At 39.4% G+C, this 23,358-nt stretch overlaps 1 protein-coding gene across 5 annotated transcripts in view; it reads right to left on the minus strand.

Annotated features, from left to right (window-relative positions):
- The window catches only part of AP4S1 (adaptor related protein complex 4 subunit sigma 1), a 67,902-nt gene that overhangs the window by 36,296 nt on the left and 8,248 nt on the right, over nucleotides 1–23,358 (minus strand). For 4 of the 5 annotated variants that reach the window (XM_055309228.1, XM_055309229.1, XM_055309226.1 and 1 more), the window contains exon 2: nucleotides 359–565. In XM_055309228.1, coding sequence (XP_055165203.1) covers nucleotides 359–496 — 138 coding nt within the window. In that variant the 5' untranslated portion in view covers nucleotides 497–565. Of the gene's footprint in view, nucleotides 1–358; nucleotides 566–1,207; nucleotides 1,274–23,358 lie in introns of all 5 variants that reach the window. The other variant, XM_055309227.1, reaches the window with a different exon arrangement.

Consider the following 23,358-nt stretch of genomic DNA (forward strand, 5'->3'; position numbering starts at 1 on the left):
TGACCTTTATCTCTTGGCTTAGAGAAAGCCACCTGCTGGAAGCACTCCTAAGAGTTGAGGGCTGCATTCATACAGACAAAAAAAGGAGATATGCCTATGAGTTGGAATAAATTTGAGACAAATCTGCTGACCTAAATAAGAACTCAAGACTTTTCCTGGTTTTCCTTATTTGTATTTTCCTTAAGGCGACATAAAGAGAGCTATGCTTCAGTCTTCATTTCACTCCATTTGTTATTTTCCCTAGTAGCTGTTGAAAAGAATGTAGTTTGAAGAAAATGATGACCCTTGAGACTCAGTAATAACAAATCTGCCATTGCCAAGTTGAACGCAGAGATAAAAGACAGAACCAGAAACTTACTTGTTCACTGGATCGAGAGAGACAGCTCTTTATGACTTCCGTTTCAAGAAGTGTACGCTTATTAATCTCCACATGTTCATAGTATTTAGAAAGTCGGGTCTGTCCTTGTTTATTCACCATTAGAAAAAATTTTATCATTTTTTTTTCCTGGCCAGTGTTTTTCCAGATAGTAAAAAAGTTATGTCAAGAGGTGCCTGTAATTAGAACCTGAAGGGTGAAAGAACAATAAAAAGCTAAGGTCAAATATCTCAAAGAATAATATTAGATGTGCTCTATAGAGGAACTAGAAGTAAATAAATAACAATACTGTTTTTCGCTCAAATGAGCTAAATGAGGTTTAATGAAATAACTAGGGATCCCTGGGTGGCTCAGCGTTTGAGCATCTGCCTTCGGCCCAGGGCCTGATCCTGGAGACCCAGAATCGAGTCCCGCGTCGGGCTCCCTGAGTGGAGCCTGCTTCTCCCTCTGCCTATGTCTCTGCGCCTCTCTCTCTCTATCTCTCTCTCTCTCTCTGTGTTTCTCATGAATAAATGAAATCTTTAAAAATAAAATAAAATAAAATAATGAAATAACTAAACATAAATTTTCATTAGTTATCCTCCAAAAGTTTTTGTTTGTTTTTAGTAGGCTCCAATGCAGGGCTTGAACTCACTACCCTGAGATCAAGACTTGGGCTGAGATAAAGAGTTGGATGTTTAACTGACTGAGCCACCCAGGCTCCCCTCTTCCAAAACATTTTTTAATTTCCCCAGTATTCCTACTCATATTTGTTCATTAAATTCATCATTTCTGTTGGGTACCAATTATGTGTCAAGTACCAAGAACATACAAAGAGAAAGAAGTGCTGACCTTGGGATGCCAGGGTGGCTCAGTGGTTGAGCATCTGCCTTTGGCTCAGGTCATGATCCTGGAGTCCTGGAATTGAGTCCTGCATCAGGCTCCCTGCAGGGACCCCTGCCTCTCCCTCTGCCTATGTCTCTGCCTCTCTCTGTGTGTCTCTCATGAATAAATTATTTTTTTTTAAATTGGAGGTAAATTTGCCAACATATAGCATAACACCCAGTGCTCATCCCGCCAAGTGCCCCCCCTTAGTGCCCATCACCCAGTCACCCCAACCCTCCACCCACCTCCCCTTCCACTACCCCTTGTTCGTTTCCCAGAGTTAGGAGTCTTTCATGTTCTGTCTCCCTCACTGATATTTTCACTCATTTTCTTTCCTTTCCCCTTTATTCCCTTTCACTATTTTTTATATTCCCCAAATGAATGAGACCATATAATGTTTGTCCTTCTCCGATTGACTTATTTCACTCAGCATAATACCCTCCAGTTCCATCCACATCGAAGCAAATAGTGGGTATTTGTCATTTCTAATGGCTGAGGAATATTCCACTGTATACATAGACCACATCTTCCTTATCCATTTATCCCTTGGTGTCCATTGAAAGATGAATGGATAAAGAAGATGTGGTCTATGTATACAATGGAATATTACTCAGCCATTAGAAACAATAAATAAATTCTTAAAAAAAAGAAGTGGTGATTTCTATTTTTATGTAATGTTTAGAACACTTTATTAAAGCACAAAATTGTTAGAAGTAAAAAACACAGTAAATATTTACAAAAACATTGGTAACACCACTCAAGTCTAATGCAGAAAGGTCTTAAAATGTTTGTAAGTTGAGGGGCATCTTGGTGGCTCAGTTGGTTAGGCACCAGACTCTTGCTTTTGGCTCAGGTTATGATCTCAGGGTTGTGGGATGGGCTCTCAGCTCAATGGGGAGTCTGCTTGAGATTCTCTCCTACTCATTCTGCCCCCCCCACTCAATAAATAAATAACATCTTTAAAAAAAAAGTTTATAAGTTGAAAATTATTGAGGTTTCCCAAAAGGGATGTTAACTGCTCACTGCTGAGTATGGCATTGATACAAGATCTTTGAGTGAATGCTGTCCCCTGCTTTTTTGTAACCCAGTGTTCCCTGAAAATTTGTTCTTTAGGAGATTCAGACTTGGAGATAGCTGAGAGGACAAGTCAAGAGATGAGACAGTCACACAACTGGTGGTCTAATTTTCTTCAACCTGCTGACTGTACTGAGGTTATCCATACACGGCTAGGGTATTTTTCTTCAGCCTCTGCAAATATTCAAAAGGATATGAATATGAGCATTTTCTCATTGAGCAAAAATCCAGCACATCAAAAGTAGAGTGGGGAGCATTTGTACTAGAACTACAAAGTTCTGTCTGATGGAAAATTAAGAAGTAGTCATTTCTTTCTTTTTTTTTTTTTTAAGAAGTAGTCATTTCTGATCTTTCTGATCCTCACCCCTTGCAAAGGTGCCGGGTAGGTAAACAAGCAACAGCAGTACAAGGAGATGAGTTGTAGTCGGGAGGGTGTACTTCTGAGGTACACGGACGGGTAGGATGGGAGAGTTGGAAATGGCTTCCCAGAGGAGGGGCATTTAAGCAAGATCTGGAAGAATGATCCACAGGGAGTGACTCTGAGGCAGAAAAAATAGGGGCAGCTCTGGAAAGTTCACTGCAGATGTCGTTCAGGGGGCAGGAACAATGACTGCAGGACATTGAGCTGCTCACATAAAGTAAAACTGGCTTTAGGGGATCCCTGGGTGGCTCAGCGGTTGAGCACCTGCCCCTGGCCCAGGGCATGATCCCGTGGCCTCAGGATCCAGTCCCACATCGGGCTCCTTGCCTGGAGCCTGCTTCTCCCTCTGCCTGTGTCTCTGCCTCTCTCTCTGTCTTTCATGAATAAATAAGCAAAAATCTTTTTAAAAAATAAAAAAATAAAACTGGCTTTAGAGGTCATACTAAGGACAGGTGCTTGGGTGGCTCACCTGTATGGGTTCCCTGCTCAGTGGGGAGCCTGCCTCTCTGGCTCCCTCTGCCCCTCCCCCTGCTTGTGCTTTGTCTCTCTCTCAATTAAATAAGTAAATAAAATCCTTAGGAAAAAAGTCATGCTAAGGAATATGAACTTTATTTTATGGACAGTAGGGACAAGATCTATAGTGAAGTAGTTCTTCCATCAATGTTGGAAACTGTAGTAGTAATCTCCATTATTGCCGAAGTCCCCCACCAAGGCCCTCTAACAATTCCTATGGAAGGTCCTATGCCAAGCAATTTACATATATTACTTAATTCTCACAATTCTCTGAGGCCGGTACTTGTGTTACCCCACTCTAAGGCCAAATTGAAGTTCAGGGATGGCAGGGTGCCCAAAGTCTCTGGATTTCTTGTGTCAGAAATGAGATGCAACTCAGAAGTCAAGCAAATTTAATTGGATCCATGACACTCCCTAACTCGTCCCCATCATTCAACAGTTACGCTTGCAATTTTATTCCTAAATCAGCTGTACTGAATTTTTTTTTAAGATTTTATTTATTTATTCATGAGAGACACAGAAAGAGAGGCAGATACACAGGCAGAGAGAGAAGCAGGCTCCATGCAAGGAGCACGATGTGGGACTCGATCCTGGGAATCCGGGATCAGGCCCTGAGCCAAAGGCAGCGCTCAACCGCTGAGCCACCCAGGTGTCCCTGTACTGAATCTTGTGTTTGGTTCTCCTATACTTACTATAGACTTTGAAAGGATCAGGGCAAAAGAGCACAATGTTGACCAATGGCCAGTGCTTCTTTTGTCATGAGCCTCAGAGCTGCCTCACTGACTCACCTGAAAGTATCATATTTACATTTTGTAATATCTATGAAAATTTGGTGCAAAAGACCAAAAACTAATAATAGTTCTCTTTTTTTTATTTTTTAAAAAATTTATTAATTCATGAGACACACACACAGAGAGAGAGAGAGAGGCAGAGGGAGACGCAGGCTCCATGCAGGGAGCCTGACATGGGACTCGATCCCAGGTCTCCAGGATCATGCTCTGGGCTGAAGGCAGCGCTAAACTGCTGAGCCACCCCGGCTGCCCAATAATAGTTCTTAAATGAACTTTTAAAAAAATATTTTATTTATTTGAGAGAGAGTGAAAGAGCAAGTGCGCACAGGCAGGGGGAGAGGCAGAGGCAGAAAGAAAGGGACTCTCCACCGAGTTAGGAACCCAATGTGAGGCTCTGATCCCAGGCCCCTGGGATCATGACCTGAGCTGAAGGCAAACGCTTGCTTAACTGAATAAGCCACCCAGGCGCCCCTCTTAAATGAACTTTTTAAATTTGGAATAATTTTACAGAAAAGTTGCAACGGATTATGAGATAATTCTTGGACTACATTTTGTATTATTCTTTGCTCTCCCAGCTCATCTCCTATTTCCTAAACCCTATCAGACAGGTGGTTATCTCCCAACAATTCCAAACATGAAGAGCTAGAAAGAGCCAGGCCCAGTCTGGCAAAGCCTGAGCTGCCGTGTTCATTCAGGGCACAGGACAGGATGTTATGCAGACCAGCTCAGCCCGGGACATGGCAGCTGTGCCATGGGGGAGGCCTGTGGTCATCTACTCCCTTTTCCAGGAAGATAAACTCACTACTGTAGGTGGGATTGCAACATCCTCTGTTTAGTCATTTGGTGTTAAGTGCTGCCTTTATTCTCCTTACAAATTACTGCCAGTAAATTTTGGCTGGAGACTAGCAAATTAAGTTACCATCCATTCTTTTATTCCCTTTTAGCAAAGTTATTTTAAAACAAATCTTCACGCAAGTTAGAAATTACAATTTTATACTCTGGATTCCAACTGCCAGCTAGAAGAAAAAGATACTATCTCAGGTGCCTCAGTGGTTCAGTCGGTTGAGTGTCTGACTCCTGGCTTCAGCTCAGCTCATCATCTCAAGGTCCTGGGATGGAACCTGAGCACCGAATCACCGAATCCCCAAATCGAGCCCCAAACAGCATTGGGCTTCCTGTTCAGTGGGGCATCTGCTTATTTCCTTTCCCTCTGCCCCCGCCCCTCAAATAAATACATAAATCTTTTTTTTAATTTTTATTTATTTATGATAGTCACACAGAGAGAGAGAGAGGCAGAGACACAGGCAGAGGGAGAAGCAGGCTCCACGCACTGGGAGCCCGAAGTGGGATTCGATCCCGGGTCTCCAGGATCACGCCCTGGCCCAAAGGCAGGCGCTAAACCGCTGCGCCACCCAGGGATCCCTAAATACATAAATCTTAATAATAAAAAAAAAAGATATTGTCTCAAAGGTATTCATGGCCAGACCTTTGCCTTTAAATGCCCTGGCAGCATTAAGTGGTAAAATGAGATGTAAAATGACCCCCTTGAGATGTTACACCAACAGATCAAATTGGTTTCCACCTTAACAAGCACAGCATTCCTTCCCACTGACTTCAAGAGCAAGGATGACAAACAAGGGTGTGTTGAATTGATACTCATTAGGATGCAAGCCTTGAAAATAGTAGCTGAAGGCATCTAAAGGCTCGAATACATCATCTTTTTTTTTTGTATGCTCATAAACAATTACACAATTTATAATGTAGGATTACACAGTGGTAATAAAGCGGACAAGTAAAATTGTAAACTCTATTATAAAATACACAAAGTCAAAATACACAGTGTGGAGACTCAGAAACAAGTACATATTTGAGAACAGAAGATGAATGCTTTAAGCACCTATCCTGGTTACTAATCATCAGGGAGGGGAGAAATCAAATAATTATGAAACTGAGGTAGGGCAGTAAGGAAAGAATATGCTTAGACAAGTGCTGGGAGCGGCCAAGGAGGGGATATGGACTTCCTTTGTTTATAAAACTTTTTGCATTCAACAACACACAAGGCTGGGGAAGATGTTTTGATCCCCTAGGCTAGTAGATCCTAGGGGATTCTACACCCAAGAGCCCGTGTGAATCAAGAACAGATAAAGAAGGGAGATTTCATTGGGGAAAGCCTTATGCAGAGGGTGTCAGGATGCCTAAAGGCCAAGATGAGGGAATTAGGGAAAGTCCTAGGAGAACAGGAGCAGATCACTGTCCCATGACACTATATGATGCAAACCAAATGCCTAGAGAAAAGAGAGGCTGCAACGGCTGAAACACATACTGAAATGGGTAGAGTTTTCATATTTCTGAGGGTGTATTCTGGGAGCTGGAACCAGAAGTCTTTACAGACTGTCATAGCCAAAGATGACAAATAGATTTTAGTTTGGGTGCCAACTGTGGCTAATTGTATTAGCTGCTTTGAGCACTGTGTTGGGAAGGATTCTGGAAATGTTCAGGTTCAAAAGGATGCCACGAATGATTAGTAATGTCAGTTACAGGTTAGGCAGCGGGGTGTGGTGACATAGGCACCTTACTTACAGCTGTCATCCCAGATGTGCACTCCCTTCATTTTGCTGATGGGAAAATGGATAATCTGAGAGGTAAAGTGAAGTCTTGCATTCTGGTCCCCTGACTCATACATAATCTGACGCTCCCTGCCTCACTCATTGTATTAGTGTTGTTAGACTTTCATTTAAGCTTACTAAGCATCAATTTCAGGTAGCTTTGGGAATGATCAAGTCGATATTCTCTAATGCTGCTGCACATTTAATTTGGAAAACAGCAAACAATACAATGCATGAAAGCAGTAGAGTATGAAGTTTCTAGCAATCAAAGTGGTATTTTATGATGGCTAATATCCTTTCTAGCTCTAAACACTTTTTCTATACCTCAGAATCAGATTATTTTAACACACACACACACACACACACACACACACACACATTAGGCAAAAACATTTTTGGTCCCATAAAAGTGACTGAAATAAAATCCTCCAAGTTAAAAAGCAAATTTCTACAAGGAAAACATAAAGTCCTCATAACAGTATAATAGTCAAAGGCATGAACTGGGGCTTGAGTGTTAATTTTGTGATTGTTGGCAAGTTACGTCACCTTTTAATACTCAGTCAAAGGTACAATGGGAATAAAAACAGATAATACTTGGCTTCTGGGTTGTAAGGATTAGAGAGGGGCTAGTATATGTAATGTTCTTAGAACTGGGTTTGGCAGTGGGCACATTGTAAGGGCTACATTAAGAGTTAGCAAATGTCATTATGATAATATATTACCTTTTCTTCAGTGAAGCCTGCCTATCCCAGTCCCCTCTTGCTAATCATAAAGAGTTGGCTATCCTGTCTTTGAACTCATTGCTATATCTTACAAAACCTGTCACCCTAAAAGACCAGTGATTTTTACTTTTTTATTGTGACCCAGCATACAGGTACATATATATCTGATTCATATATATATACAAGGTTCATCAAACAATACCTACCCATACTGTGTGTATTGTATTCTAGTGATTTTTGTGACATTTTATAAAAAATGTAGTTGTGAGCAATTTGAGTTACATAGATATGTGGATTTTTTTTTCAAAAAAAAGATTTTATTTATTTGAGAGAGTGCACATGAGTTGGAGGGTGGCAGAGAGAGAGAGAGAGAGAGAGAGAGAGAGAGAGAGAGAAGCAGACTCTCTGCTGAATGAGGAGCCTGATGTGGGGCTCAATCCTAGGACCCTGGGATCATGACCTGAGCCAAAAGCAGATGCTTAACCAACTGAGCCACCCAGGTGCACGATTCATGGATTTTTCAAAACTCACCAAATGTACATTGAAGATTCATGTATTCATTATATTTAACTTTGACATAAAAGGAAATACTCTAGTTAATAATATATATGCTGAAGTATCTCAGGGAAGTATACTGAGATCTATAAATATACTTTGAAATGCACCCAAAAACTAGGATAAATTAACAGATAAAGAGATAGATGGTTAGATATACGACAAAGTAAGTATGCTAAAATGTTAATGGCGGCATCTAGGTGGTGAACATATTCACATTCACTGTTAAATTCTTTCAACTTTGTAGTATATTTGAAAACTACCAGAGTAAAATGCTGAGGAAAAATGCTAATTGTGGCCCACTGATTTTTAAAAAATTCATAGATTTTAGAACAGTTTTAGATTTACAGAAAAAGCTGCAAAGACAGTACACAGAGTTCCTATATACCCCATACCTAGTTTCCCTTACTATTAACATCTTACGTTAGTATGGTACGTTTATTACAATGAATATTGATATAGTACATTATTATTAACTAATGTCTATATTCCCATTTCCTTACCTTTTGCCAAATGTCTTTTTTCTGTTCCGGGACCATATCTAGGATAGCACATTATAATTAATCTTCATGTCTCCTTTGAATTCTCTTGGTTCTGACAGTTTTTCACACTTTTCTTGTTTTTAATGACTTTAGCAGTTTTGAAGGATACTGGCCAGGTATTTTTTTTAAGATTTTATTTATTTATTCATAAAGACACACACACAGAGAGAGAGAGAGAGAGAGAGAGAGAGAGAGAGAGAGGAAGAGACACAGGCAGAGGGAGAAGCAGGCTCCATGCAGGGAGCCTGATGTAGGACTGGATCCTGGGACTTGGAATTACACCCTGAGCCAAATGCAGCCACTCAACCATTGAGCCACCCCGGGGGCCCTCTATTGGGATTTCTGTGATGTTTTAGTTATGATTAGACTGAGGTTATAGGGTTTGGGGAAGAAGACCACAGAGGTAGAAGCATATTTTCACCACAATACTGAAAGGCACATACTATCAACGTGATTTATCACTATTGAAATTGAATTTGGTCACCTGGCTGAGACAGTTTAAGCTAGGTTTGTGTACTGTAAAGTTATCCCCTCCTTTCTCTACTGTACTCTTTGGAGGGAAGTCATTATACGTAGCCCACATTTAAAGGGTGGGAAGTTATGTTCCATCTCCTTGAGGGAGAAGTATCTATGTAAATTATTTGGAACTCTACAGTGCAGGAGATCTGTCTACTTATGCCCCATTATTTATTTATTCAATCACTTATTTATATCAGTAGGGACTTAAGGATATCTTATTTTATACTTTGGGTTATAACACAATCTGACCCACTGATTTTTAATTTCAGAAGCCACTAAAGAACTGTGGCCCAAATTTTGAAAAACACTGTATTAGAGCATGAACTCATGGGTATGGTACATAATCTTATTTCAGATCTTTGCACAGTGCCTAGTACAAGATAATATCCAATAAATGTCTGTTGAATGAATGAAATAATAAAGGCTTTTTTTAAGTGATAATTTTTCCTTAAAAAAAAAAATCAAATCAGTATTGAAACAAAGTAGACACATAAAGTACCCTGGTACCCTAACTCCTGCCCCAAAGCCTGTCAGTCTTCTCAAACATAAAACCAAGGTTTTTAAGTTTAGTCATATTCTTCTAGACTTTCTATACATTGACATGTAAATATGCATGCATGTGTAGCAACTTTATTTTTTAAATCTAAATGTGATCGAACTCTGAAAGGCCAAGAAGCAAGCCTAGTGTTTATTCTCTTCTGGTACCTTTGAATGAACCAGGTGCACTCACACAAAGTTCTGGCTGGATACGATAAAAGAGTACAGAAGAGAAGTGTTTTAGAATTCATCAGGTATGAGATCCCTGGGTGGCTCAGCAGTTTAGCGCCTGCCTTTGGCCCAGGGCGTGATCCTGGAGTCCAGGGATTGAGTCCCGCATTGGGCTCCTGCATCTCCCTCTACTTGGGTCTCTGCCTTTTTCTCTGTGTGTCTCTCATGAATAAATAAATAAAATATTAAAAAAAAAAAAAAGAATTCATCAGGTATATCTCCTGTTTACCCAGCCTAGTTCAGGCTTTCCCGGTCTTTGTCCCCTTGATCCAGGACTTTGGCTCCCATTCTTTCTCTGGCCTTAGTTCTTAAAGACCTGGATTGGATTTCTGTATTCTTCCAGGACCTGACCTTTGGTATTTGCCCCCTGGCTGTAACTCCGGAAGCCTTTGGCACCCAGCCCTTTCTCTGTTAACTGGGAGTAGCAACTACCTTGCAGAGTGGTAGTGGAAGATTAAATGAGGTAAAGGATGTAATTCTTGTAAAACATTTAACACACTGACTTCTTTAATTTCCTCTCTTATTGTGTATTAAACTAGAAAGGAATGCTGATAAGATTATAAAGAAACAGGTACATGTATACATTGTTAGTGGTCCCTTAAATTGTTACAAATTTTCTACAGTGTAACTTGATAGAATTTAACCAAAAAAATTCATGAAAATGATTCTACCGTTTAACTCTAGCATTTCTGTCCTGGGATTCTATCCTACGGTATAATTTAAAATCCACATGCATGAAAATATGTATAGTAACCTTATTTATAAACAATGAAAAATTAAACAAACTCAGATATCACAAACTGAGAACTGAGTGTTAAATGAACACCACCTTGATATTTTTTAACCGTTAAAATAAATATGCAGACTATGTAGAAAAATGGGAAAATGTAGATACAACAATGTCACAAAATCAGGACACCAAATTCTATACCAACATGGATTACAATTATGTAGAAGCAAGGTCTGAATAAAGATTCTAGAGACTTGACAGAAATCATTTAAGGGACTCCTGGGTGGCTCAGTGGTTGAGCTTCTGCCTTTGGCTCAGGTCATAATCACAGGGTCCTGGGACCAAGTCCCACATCTGGCTCCTTGCAGGGAGCCTGCTTCTCTCTCTGCCTATGTCTTTGCCTCTCTCGTGTCTCTCATGAATAAATAAAATCTTAAAAAAAATCATATAAAAACAAGAAATAAATAAACAAGAAGAGATTGGAAAGATGAACCTTGAAAACATGCTAACTGCAAGAAGCCAATCACAAGGACAATATATTATATGATTCCATTTATATGAAACGTCCAAAATGGGGAAATAAAAAAAAACAAAAAAAAAAAACAAAAAAAATGGGGAAATCATTTTTTTTAAAGATTTTAATTTATTTATTCATGAGAGACACACAGAGAGAGGCAGAGACATAGACAAAGGTTGGAGGGGATGGACGTCTGGAATCGGAGGTCTAAGAGGTATAGGGTTGTGATGATGGCTGAACAAATAAAGCCATTGAATTGTATACTCCTTTTTTTTTTTTTAAAGATTTTATGTATTTATTTAAGAGAGAGAGAGGAAAAGAGAGAGTACACAAGCCAGAATAATGATCTGGGTCAAAGGCAGACATTTATTTAACTGACTGAGCCACCCAGGTGCCCCTAAATTGTAGACTTTATTTTATTTTTATTTTTTAAGATTTTATTTATTTATTTGACAGAGAGAGCAGAAGCAGGGGGAGTAGCAGAGGGAGAGGGATAAGCAGGTTCCCCACTGAGCAGGGAGCCCAGTGCAGGGCTTGATCCCAGGACCCTGGGACCATGATCTGAGCCGAAGGCAGATGCTTAACCAACCAAGTCACCCAGGTGCCCCAAACTGTATACTTTAAATAGGTGAATTATATGGTATGTGAATTATATCTCCATAAATCCTCTTTAAAAAAAAGGAAGAGAGAGAGACCAGACAATCTGGAAGAGCTCCCAGTAGCCAAAGCTGAAGAAACAATTTGTACAACAAATAACATAGCATCAGATCATTATCCAAAGGATAAAACAAGTATACATTAGTACATACTGATATAAGTACATGATTGAATAATAAACAGGACAGAAGAATGCCACATACAGGTTTGTCCCTGCAATCTGAAAGTAGAATGTTCCTGGGAAACTTTTACTAAGCCGAAATGGCAGTAAAGGGAAGAAGCAATTATTATTAATTTATATGGGAAATTTTTTGAGCATTCTCAGACTCAAAAAATTATCCCTCTTAGGCTTTTCTGATGCCTCAGGACACATCTTGCTAAGGGATGTACAAAGTAAATTGGGAGAAAGCACAGATGCTCAGGAACACACTTCAAAGCTCTGGCGGCTAAGCCGCGCTTAGTTCCCGGGGAAGGAGCCTGGCGGGGCCCCCTGGCTGCTGGGGGTGCGCACTGCCTCTGTGACTGCTCACTGCAAAACAAATTCTCAATGCTATTTTTGCTTTTTGCCTTTTCTCATAAAAGTGAAAATCCTCTTCAGATTTCTTTCACGTATGAAAATGGGTACTAATGGAGGTCTTTCATAAAAGCCAAAGGCTTTCAAAGAGCAGGAGAAACCTGCATATATGTTGATAGGCTCCCCTCCAGGAGGTGGAGCTTAAATTCTCCCACCCATTCATTGGAGGGTGAGCTGGACTGACTCATTCCCAAAGGACAGCATGTGGAAACCGAACCCCACAGTAGAGAAACCTGGCACACACCAGCCTACCAAGCAAGGAAGGCTAACATCATTAGTCATGACTCATGTCCCTGTGATAGGAAGTGATGAGAAAAGTACTTCATCTCTGTGGTATTCTTCCCCAAACCCACAGCCCCATTCTAATCATGTGAAAATACAGTAGACAAAAACAAATTAAGGGGCATTCTGAAAGATATCTTACCTGTATTTCCTAAAACTGTCAAGCTCATGAAAAGCAAGAAAGTGTGAGAAGCTGTCAGACATCAGAGGAGATTAAGAAGATAAGGGTGACTACATGCATTGTGGTATCCAGGAGGGGATCTTGAACAGAGAAAGGATATTAATAAAAAAATTGGTGAGGGGTGCCTGTCTCTGGCTGGCTCATTTGTAAGAGAATGTGACTCTTGATCTCGGGGTTGTAAGTTTGAGCCCCACTTTGGGTACAGAGATTACTTAAAAATAAATAAAGAAACTTAAAAAACATGGTGGAACGTGAGAGTAGTCTGAGTTTAGTTAATAATAATGCTACCCATACTGGTTTGTTAGACTTGATAAATGTACCACGGTAATATGAAATGACCACATTAGGGGAGATGGGTGAAGATATTTAGAAATTCTCCATACTGTCTTTGCAACTCTTTTATAAATCTAAAATTATTCCAAATAAAAAGTTTATTTTTAAAAAATGAGAGAGGGGCACCTTGTTGGCTCAGTTGGAAGAGAACATAACATGACTCTTGATTTCTGGGTCATGAGTTCAAGCCCCACATTGGGGGTAGAGATTACTTAGATAAGGAAAAAGCTTTAAAATAAAAAAGGAGAGAGCTGTAAACATTTGTATTAAAGTGAAGAGGGTTTGTTTGTTGGTGTGTCTGAGTGTATAAGTCTGTGTTGTATTGGTTATATTATTATATTTGGTTATAGTGCTTAAAAATGTAAATTTATATTATAGATGTTTAGTTAAGAGGTTCATTTTTATTAACATTCCCAACAATTACACTTTAGGCTTTCTTATTCTCTTTTAGCTAAGAAGCATACTAATTTTAATAGATGTGTGTATCAGTGTATACGTTCTACAAATGGCTTACTAAGCCCTATGGTCAGGCTCTGTACTGACCTGGATAACCTCTGAACTCCCAGTAATCCTTCCACCACACATCACCATTTGGGAACTTTCCCTCTTTCTCCCTAGCTCAGGGTTCAGAAAAGCTTTTTCTATAAAAGCCAGGTAGTATTTTAGGTTCTGAGGCCCATATGGTCTCTTTCTCAACTAGTCTCTCTGCCCCTGCAGAATGAAAGCAGCTCATATTATATAAATATATGTAATTATATAAATAATATGTAAAGAAATGGGTGTAGCTGTGTTCCGAGAAAACTTTATTTATAAAAGAAGTCAGCAACTGGATTTAGTCTGTAGGCTGTTAGGATGCTCTGCTCTAGACCAGTGCTTATCAAACTTAATGAGCACACAAATCCCTTGGGGAGCTTGTTAAAATATAGACTCTGATTCAGTAGGTCTGGAGCAGGACCCATACCTGGAGAGGCAGAGTATTAAAAGACCTATTAAAGTACACACCTACAAGGTCACGAAGTTCACCTTTCTCAATATCAAGTCAGACCAAATAACATGAGCTGAGTGCTTACTAGGTACAAGACAGCAAGGGAACAGATAAATAGAAACACAGATGTTATGGATAATTTCTTTCATTTGGTCATGGGTCTTAATCCACAGAATGCTGGATGCGAGGGCAAGCTGTCCTGAAATGTCATCTCACAGATCCTCAGGTTCGTTCAGGTGATCCGGCTGGCTGGGGGGCAGCCCCATCCCTCATGGCTCCAGCTGGTCTCTCTCAAAGTTGTACATATATTGGAATAATTGGAATACAATGATATTTTCAGGAAGCAGAGAGCCATTCTTTTGTTAAGAATTTACTAGAAGCTGACTAGAATATTTCATTTAACCTCAAGAAATTATAATAATGCATTTAGACCTTTATGTTATACCATACAGAGAAATTAACTCAAAATAGATCACAGACCTAAATAAAAGGGGTAAACCCATAAAACTTTTAATTTTATAAAAAAACAATTTATTTTGGGATGCCTGGGTGGCTCAGCAATTGGGTGTCTGCCTTCTGCCCAGGGCGTGATCCTGGAGTCCCGGGATCGTATCCTGCATCGGGCTCCCTGCATGGAGCCTACTTCTCCCTCTGCCTGTGTTTCTGCCGCCCCCCCCCGCCCCCCCCCCCCCCGTGTCTCTCAGGAATAAATGAATAAAATCTTTTTAAAAAGTTTTTTTAAGTAGGCTCCATGCTCAGTGTGGGGTCTGAACTTATGACCCTGAGATCAAGAGGTCACATGCTCTACCAACTGAGCCAGCCATGTGCTCTAAATCTATAAAACTTTTAGAAGAAACAGATTTAAAACCAAAAGCACAATCTGCAACAGAAAAAAACTGATAAACTGGATTTTATCAGACTAGAAAACCCATACTTCAAAAGACATCATGAAGAAAATGAAAAGTCACAGACTGGGAGAAATTATTTGCAAATCATATATCTGATAAAGGACTTGTATCTAGAATATATGAAAGACTATTTCATAGGAAGACAACAACACAATTTAAAACATGGACAATGGATTTGAAAGTACATGTGAACAAAGAGAATATATGAATTCCTACTAAGCACATGAAAAAATGTCCAACATCATTAATCCTTAGAAAAATTCAAAAGAAAACCACAAGATACCACTTCACACCCACTTGAGTGGCTATAATCAAAAAGGGAGAAAATAGGGGCACCTGGGTGGCTCAGTCAGTTAAGAATCATGATCTCAAGGTCGTGGAATCAAGCCCAACATCTGGCTCTGTGCTGGCCATATATTCTGCTAAGGGTTCTCTCTCTCTCCCTCTGCCCCTCCTGCTCAGCTCTCCCTCTTTCTCTCTCAAATAAAGAAATAAACCTTTTTTTTTTTTTTTTTTAAGGGAGAAAATAACAAGTGCTGGCCATGATGTGGAGACACTGGAACCCCCATGCAATGTTGGTAGGAAAATAACTGTTCTGACATTCTGGAAAACAATTTGGCAGTTTCTTAAAAATTTACATAAATTTACCATATTATCCCCCCATTCTACTTTTAAGTATAAGCTCAAGAGAAATGAAACCATGTCCAAAAAAAGACTTGTACATGAATGTTCATAGAAGCATTATTCGTAAAAGCCAAAAAATGGAAACAACCCAAATGTCCATCAGCTGATGAATGGATAAACAAAATATGCTATATCTACATACAATGGAAAACTAGCCAGGGATAAAAGGGAACATAATATTTGTACATGCTATGAAAAGGATGAGACTTGAAAACACTAAGTAAAAGAAGCCAGAGGCAAATTATTACCTATTGTATGATTCCATTAATCTGAAACGTCCAGAAAAGACAAAACTACATAGATAGAAAGTATATTAGTGGTCGATTAGGGTCGAGAGAGATTTAGGGGAAAATGGGGATGGGTTTTTTTTTTGGCGATGATGAAAATCTTTGAGGTGCCAAGGTGGTGCAGTTAAGCCTCCAAATTTCGGTTTCAGCTCAGATCGTGATCTCAGTTGCATGAGGTGACATTTCTAAATGCCATACTTCTTTAAAACAAGTACTGTTTTCAAAGTGGATAAGTTAAAAAAAAAAAACAAACAAAGTGAATAAGTTGACAGCATCTAATCAGTATGGACTAAACACCGGAAACATGGAAATAGCAACTGCAAGATTCTACTTGTCACATCACATTGATTCATTCCATAGGCATCTAAATTATCTAGCTGTTTCTGAATGTCTTCACCCTTAAATGAGAGGAAATACTGGCCGGTAGCAGATTTTCACCCAAGTTAGAGCATTTCCCTCAGAGTTTGTAATATATATTCTTTCTTTATAAACTAAAACAGTTTGTTTCTTTGCTTCAGATTTACTGGAATTCTTCAATGATTCAGTTTTCTCATTGGTTAACTGAGAATAATGACAACTGCCTCACAAATTTACTGTGAGGATGAAATGAGATCAAGGAAATGTCCAACACTCAACAGAGCTCTCCTTTTCCTTCCTCATCCTCCGCCCCAGTGTAGGTGAGATACTCTGCCCAACGGATTTGTGCTACTTTAGTTTTAAGACAATTGAAATTTGGCTTCAGGATACCTGTCACCCTCTTTCTTTCCTTTCTTTCTTTCTTTCTTTCTTTTTTCTTTCTTTCTTTCTTTCTTTCTTTCTTTCTTTCTTTCTTTCTTTCTTGATTTATTTATTCATGATAGACATAGAGAGAGAGAGAGGCAGAGACACAGGCAGAGGGAGAAGCAGGCTCCATGCAGGGAGCCCGATGTGGGACTCGATCCCGGGACTCGATCCTGGGACTCCAGGATCGCATCCTAGGCCAAAGGCAGGCGCTAAACCACTGAGCCACCTAGGGATCCCCCCACTCTGCCTTTCTTTCCATCCATCCCCACCGCCCCCAATCTCTCTCTCCAAATCTGTTCTTTGTTTCAGAATAAATTTTCAGTAGCTTTACCTGAGACTTTTACTTTCTGTTGAATCTGTGGCCACTCAAGAAATATTTCAACTACATTTGATTAATTTGGCATTTAACACATTTACATGTGTGCTGCTTTAAACGCGGTTTTAAAATAGTTAAGGGGTGCCTGGGTAGCTGAGTTGGTTAAGCATTTAACTCTTGATTTCAGTTCAGGTCATGATTTAAGGGTCATGAGGTCGAGCTTAAGATTCTGTCATTGAGGGATGCCTGGGTGGCTCAGCAGTTGAGCATCTGACTGACTCAGGGTGTGATCCCAGGGTCTGGGGATCAAGTCCCACATCTGGCCCCATGCAGGGAGCCTGCTTCTCCCTCTGCCTGTGTCTCTCCCTCCCTCTGTGTGTCTCTCATGAATAAAATAAAAATCTTAAAAAAAAAAAAAAGATTCTCTCATTGAACTTAAGATTCTCTCTCTCCTTCTCCCTCTGCCCCTCCCTCCCCCCTCCCTCCCTCAATAAAGAAATAAATAAAATATTTAAACATTTTATTTTTTATTTTTATTTTTTTTAAACATTTTAAAATACTAAGTTTCTAAGTGTCTGGCTAGCTCAAGAGCATGCAACTCTTGATCATGGAACTCTTTTTTTTTTTTGTTGTTGTTTTTTAATTTTTATTTATTTATGATAGTCACAGAGAGAGAGAGAGAGAGAGAGGCAGAGACACAGGCAGAGGGAGAAGCAGGCTCCATGCACTGGGAGCCCGATGTGGGATTCAATCCCGGGTCTCCAGGATCGCGCCCTGGGCCAAAGGCAGGCGCCAAACCGCTGCGCCACCCAGGGATCCCGATCATGGAATTCTTGATCATGGGGTTGTAAGATCAAGCCCCACGTTGGGTATAGAGATTACTTAAAAATAAAATCTTTTAAAAAAATAAAATGTTAAATTTCAATCAAATTCAGGATCTATGGAAATCCTATATCTGTGGAAAAGTACTTTAAGAATAAACCTTAATACTCTAGTCTGTCATTTTTCTAGGAATATATCTGAAAAATTTCTAAAGCTTCACGTGACTATAAAATCTTGATCTAAAGCCATTTTGGGAAATTGATCAAAAAGTCTCATCAAGGACAGCCTGGGTGGCTCAGTGGTTTGGCGCCACCTTCAGTCTAGGGCCTGGTCTTGGGGACCAGGGATCAAGTCCCATGTAGCATGGAGCCTTTTTCTCCCTCTGTCTGTGTCTCCGCCTTCTCTCTCTCTCTCTCTCTCTCTCTCTCTCTCTCAATCTCTTTCTGTCTCTCATGAATAAATAAATAAAATCTTTTTTTTAAAAAAAGTCTCATCAATTATACTTATCACAGGGAGAACTATTCAGTTCTATATTACAATTATTATTATTAATTTATTATTTATTATTTATTTATTGTAATAATAATTACAATTATTAATATTATTCAATGTATAGAATTGTAGAATCACTATGTTGTACACCTACAGGTAATGTAACATTATATGTCAACTATACTTCAATAACAAAAATTCAAAAAAAGGTTTATCAAATTCTGGTCCAAGATACAAGTTCAAATAAGTGTGGTCATTTGTAACTTTAAAACATATATAAATACATCAGAGACAGCCTAAAGTTTTACTGAAAAGGACAGATACCGTATTTTTGGAGATGTTTAGGTATCAGACTTCCTATCCTAAATCAGGGTGAACTGAAGAATTTTCTTTTTTTTTTTTTAAGATTTTATTATATTCATTCATGAGAGACACACAGAGAAAGGCAGAGACATAGGCAGAAGGAGAAGCAGGCTCCATGGAGCGAGCCCAATGTGCGACTTGATCCCAGGACCCTGGGATCATGACCTGAGCTAAAGGCAGACACTCAACATTGAACCACCCAGGTATCCCAAACTGAGGAATTTTTAAAGGTCTTTACAGAAGTGTGATTCAGGTAGGGGGAGAAAAGTCCTATTTCAAAAACTGATGATGAGGAATTTATATACTATAAATAGACCATTACACTGTCTGAAAATACTTGTTTTATTTTTATTCATTAGTCATCTGTGTGTGTGTGTGTAGTGGGGGATGGAGGGATTGAGAATAGATTCTCCATCAGTCATCTGCCAGAGAGGTATTGACTACCAAGTCTGGTGGTGGTGGGAGGTGTGTACAGTTTAAAGATACAAATTGTTAATGGCTGGAGTTCACAGGAGCCTGTTGTTGCTGTTGTTGATATTTTACCCTCCACTTTAGGATAGAGAAGCTGCTTTGGGGCAAATAATGGCACTCAACCTTCCCATTACTACCAACGGAGATAACAATATGTATCTTTTGAAATCAAAACAAAGTTTTTTCTTCTAAAATTATCTTTCTTCTATTTGTTTTTATGTCAAGGATAATTTATTTTGAAATGTAAAATAATATTAAAATATGGAATTACATTTTACTCTGACACAACATGGGCATAGGTTAGAAACAGTGAAGAAATACCCCTTTGTGGGTAATCTTACTTTTAATTGTTCAGTTAAAATTAGCCACACAAATTAAATACTTGTGCTTAATGACTAAATATCTTCATCAAATTTTTGGGCTAATAAAGACATCCAGTATCTTAGAGAAGAGTGATCCTGGAGCAGAGATGTAGCAGTTTCATGGCTAGGATACTTTCTATTCTGATGTTATAAGGTATCAATAAGGAGGAACTCCAGAAGATAAGTAGGATTACTATATATTACTTTCCATTCCTATAAAACGGTCAGTTAAGTTTCCCCCTCAAATTGTAAATATTTCAAACCAGATATTCTGGATTCTAATAAATTTAACTTCTGTATTTCTTAAGTTAGATAGATCTGGTTAATTTTTGCTGGGCATCCGATTTCCAGTGAAAACTGTGAAACTCATATTAAGCCAGATTTTTCTTACACATTTGCTCTTCTGAAGAGTAGTCATCTAAGCTTTGCATTAGGATTTGAGTGACAGGCCCATGAGTGCTCTTAAAGGGTCAAGTGCAATGTTAATCAAATCAAACTAAAGCAATTTGGAATTAAATTTTGATTTGCTAGGGTACCTGGGTGGCTCAGTTGGTTAGGCATCTGCCTTCATCTCAAGTAATAATCTGGGGTCCTGTGACCGAGCCCTGAGTCGGGCTCTGTGCTTAGCATGGAGTCTGCTTCTCCCCCTGGCTTAATGCACTCTCCTCTCCTCTCTCTCAAATAAATACATAAAATTTTTAAAAAGTTTTTGATTTGCTGGTGGTTCCTAGTTTTTTGTGTCAAATAAAGAAGATACAAACAAAATGTCACTGGGATGCAAGGGAATCTCACTTTACACAAAATACATCTCTGAAATGTTGACTATAAGTTGAATTTAAATACAATACTGGAATTATGGAAAATGTTTCTATAAAATAATCACTCCATAATTTATCTGCAACTAATTTGTTTCAATATTGTAAAATTTTTTTACTCTAATGCTCACATTATTTAGGAAAAATTAATTACTATGATAATTTTTTCCTAAAAAGTATATACAAGAGGGATCCCTGGGTGGCGCAGTGGTTTGGCGCCTGCCTTTGGCCCAGGGCGCAATCCTGGAGACCCAGGATCGAATCCCACATCGGGCTCCCGGTGCATGGAGCCTGCTTCTCCCTCTGCCTGTGTCTCTGCCTCTCTCTCTCTCTCTGTGACTATCATAAATTAAAAAAAAAAAAAAGGGATCCCTGGGTGGCGCAGCGGTTTAGCGCCTGCCTTTGGCCCAGGGCGCGATCCTGGAGACCCGGGATCGAATCCCGCGTCGGGCTCCCGGTGCATGGAGCCTGCTTCTCCCTCTGCCTTGTGTCTCTGCCTCTCTCTCTCTCTGTGACTATCATAAATAAATAAAAATTAAAAAAAATAAAATAAATAAAAAAAAAAAAGTATATACAAGAAAATCATACTATGAAACTATAGCAGTGTATTAAAGCTCCTATTTTAAGAGCTTCTTAATTAAATAAAAGTATGTCCTGAGTTAAAATCAAGCATAGTAAAAGCTACATCAATATTTTCAGGGCCTAAAGATATCACTTTGAAAATTATGGCTCCAATAACAAATTTTTTTTTTGCAGATCATCACTCTAAAGAGATGAAGCAGTGAAATACAAAAATTACTGTATCAAACTTCAGTTTGGGGATCAGCTGACTTACCCAACAGGATCTTTCTTTTTTGTTAGTGACATGGCCACCACTAATGCTAATTCAAATGAGTAATTAATGACTCCCAATGTTTGATGGTAGCCATGAAAGACTTTCTTGAAAGCTGTACCCTGAAAGGCAGTATATGGTCTTTGGAATATGATGTGAACATGACCCGACACACCAACTCCTGAAGAGAGATAATAACAGTAGAAAACACTAACAGTACTTACGAGACAGCCAGGTGCTGTTTGGAACATTTTACCTACATTCATTTAATCCTCATAATAGTACTATGAGTTGGAGATTTTTTTATCCTCACTTTATAGACGTGAAAACTTAAGTCACTTGCCAAAGGTCACCCAATGCCGGATAGCCTGACTCGGGAGTCTTTGCTCTCATGCACTGCACCTTTACCTCCGGGTTTGCCTCAAGACTCCAGTAATGCAGTGATGGCTGTAATATGACATTATGTTCTCATTCATTTGGGGAATATAAATAATAGTGAAAGGGAATAGAAGGGAAGGGAGAAGAAATGGGTAGGAAATATCAGAAAGGGAGACAGAACATGAAGACTCCTAACTCTGGGAAACAAACTAGGGGTGGTGGAAGGGGAGGAGGGCGGGGGCTGGGGGTGAATGGTGACAGGCACTGAGGGGGGCACTTGACGGGATGAGCACTGGGTGTTATTCTGCATGTTGGCAAATTGAACGCCAATAAAAAATAAATTTATTATTAAAAAAATATGATCAGGGAAGCACAATTTCATTCCTCATTCACTAGTGGAAATCTAGCTCGGGCCAGTTGTACCCCAGTAAGAAAGCTTTTATTGGCTAACATGCATATTCTGGTATTTTCTTTTCTTTTTCTTTTTTTTTTTAGATTTTATTTATTTATTCATGACAGACACTGAGAGAGGCAGAGACAGGCAGAGGGAGAAGCAGCTTCACGCAGGGAGCCCGATGCAGGACTCCATCCCGGGTCTCCAGGATCACACCCTGGGCTGAAGGCGGCCACTAAAACACTGAGCCACCCGGGCTGCCCATATTCTGGTATTTTCAAACTGACTCTGGAACATGTTACAAAAGGGGCAATTCTAACAGATTGCTTACTTTTAGTTGATCTCAACATAGAGCCTAAAATGCTTCAGAAATGACCCAATTAGATTATTTGAAAATTTAAGGACAGAAGAACTCATATTATTACACTTACAACAGCGTGCTTAACATTTGTAATTGGACCTAAACTTCCAAAATTCCTACATCTGATTTGCTCTCTTAGTGAGTTCAGCTAATCTCCCTTTCTACTTCCAATAAATAAAACATATCTGGCAAATGCTGTCCAAGGCAAGTTTGCAGGCATGTATCTGAATTTAGAATCATTCTCCTTCAGATCAAATGTCAGGGTAAATACAGGGCTTTTCAGGTGGCCTGCTTCGCTGCCCTTTGCCCACAAGCACCTTTTGCTTTTCTGAACTTCACAATAAAGTGTAGCAACATGTTATAGCTCCCGCTCAAAATGTAAATAAGATATAAAGTTGTCAGACAAGAGCTGGCCCAAAAGTTGCACAAAGCATATTCATACTTAAATTTACACTCATTTTTATCTCATGATCTTTGAAAAGCAAAAATGTCTCAAATAGTAGTGGTCAAATAAAACTATTTCAATGCAGGTTGTAATAAATAATTTTAGGTTACATAGTAAGCAATTTAAACTCTAAAATGCCCAGAGTGTAGAGAGGCAAGGTGATAGCAGCAGAGTAGTTTTGGGAGCTCCCAGGATCCACTCATAAAAAATGGTGATAGCAGCAAGGATGGGAAAAGTCCAAGTCTACAGGCAACATTTTTACTAAAAACCAGGTGAAAAACAGTCCCTGGAACTCTAGAATGGGGAGAGTCAAACAACACTTAGCATAGGGGTGTGTGGGTGCTTCAGTTGGTTAAGCATCTGACTGCCACTCTGGTCGTGATCTCACGGGGTCAAGTCCCTCAAGGAGCTCCCCTGAACCCATGCTCGTCAGGGAGTCTGCTTGTGCCTTTCCCTCTGCCCCTTCCCACTGTTTGTGCTCTGTTTCTCTCAAATAAAATCTTAGAAAAAATAAAAGTGCATGACCATAGCTGTGCTGGCAGAGGTGGAGGTTTGAAAATGTGGTCTTATAAAAGTCTAAAGAGCCAAAGAATCCAGAAATCACCAAGTCATCATCCAAAGGAAGGAGCCCTGCT

Source organism: Nyctereutes procyonoides, unplaced genomic scaffold, assembly GCF_905146905.1.
Source record: "Nyctereutes procyonoides isolate TBG_1078 unplaced genomic scaffold, NYPRO_anot_genome, whole genome shotgun sequence".
In the NCBI taxonomy this organism is placed as follows: Eukaryota; Metazoa; Chordata; class Mammalia; order Carnivora; family Canidae; genus Nyctereutes; species Nyctereutes procyonoides.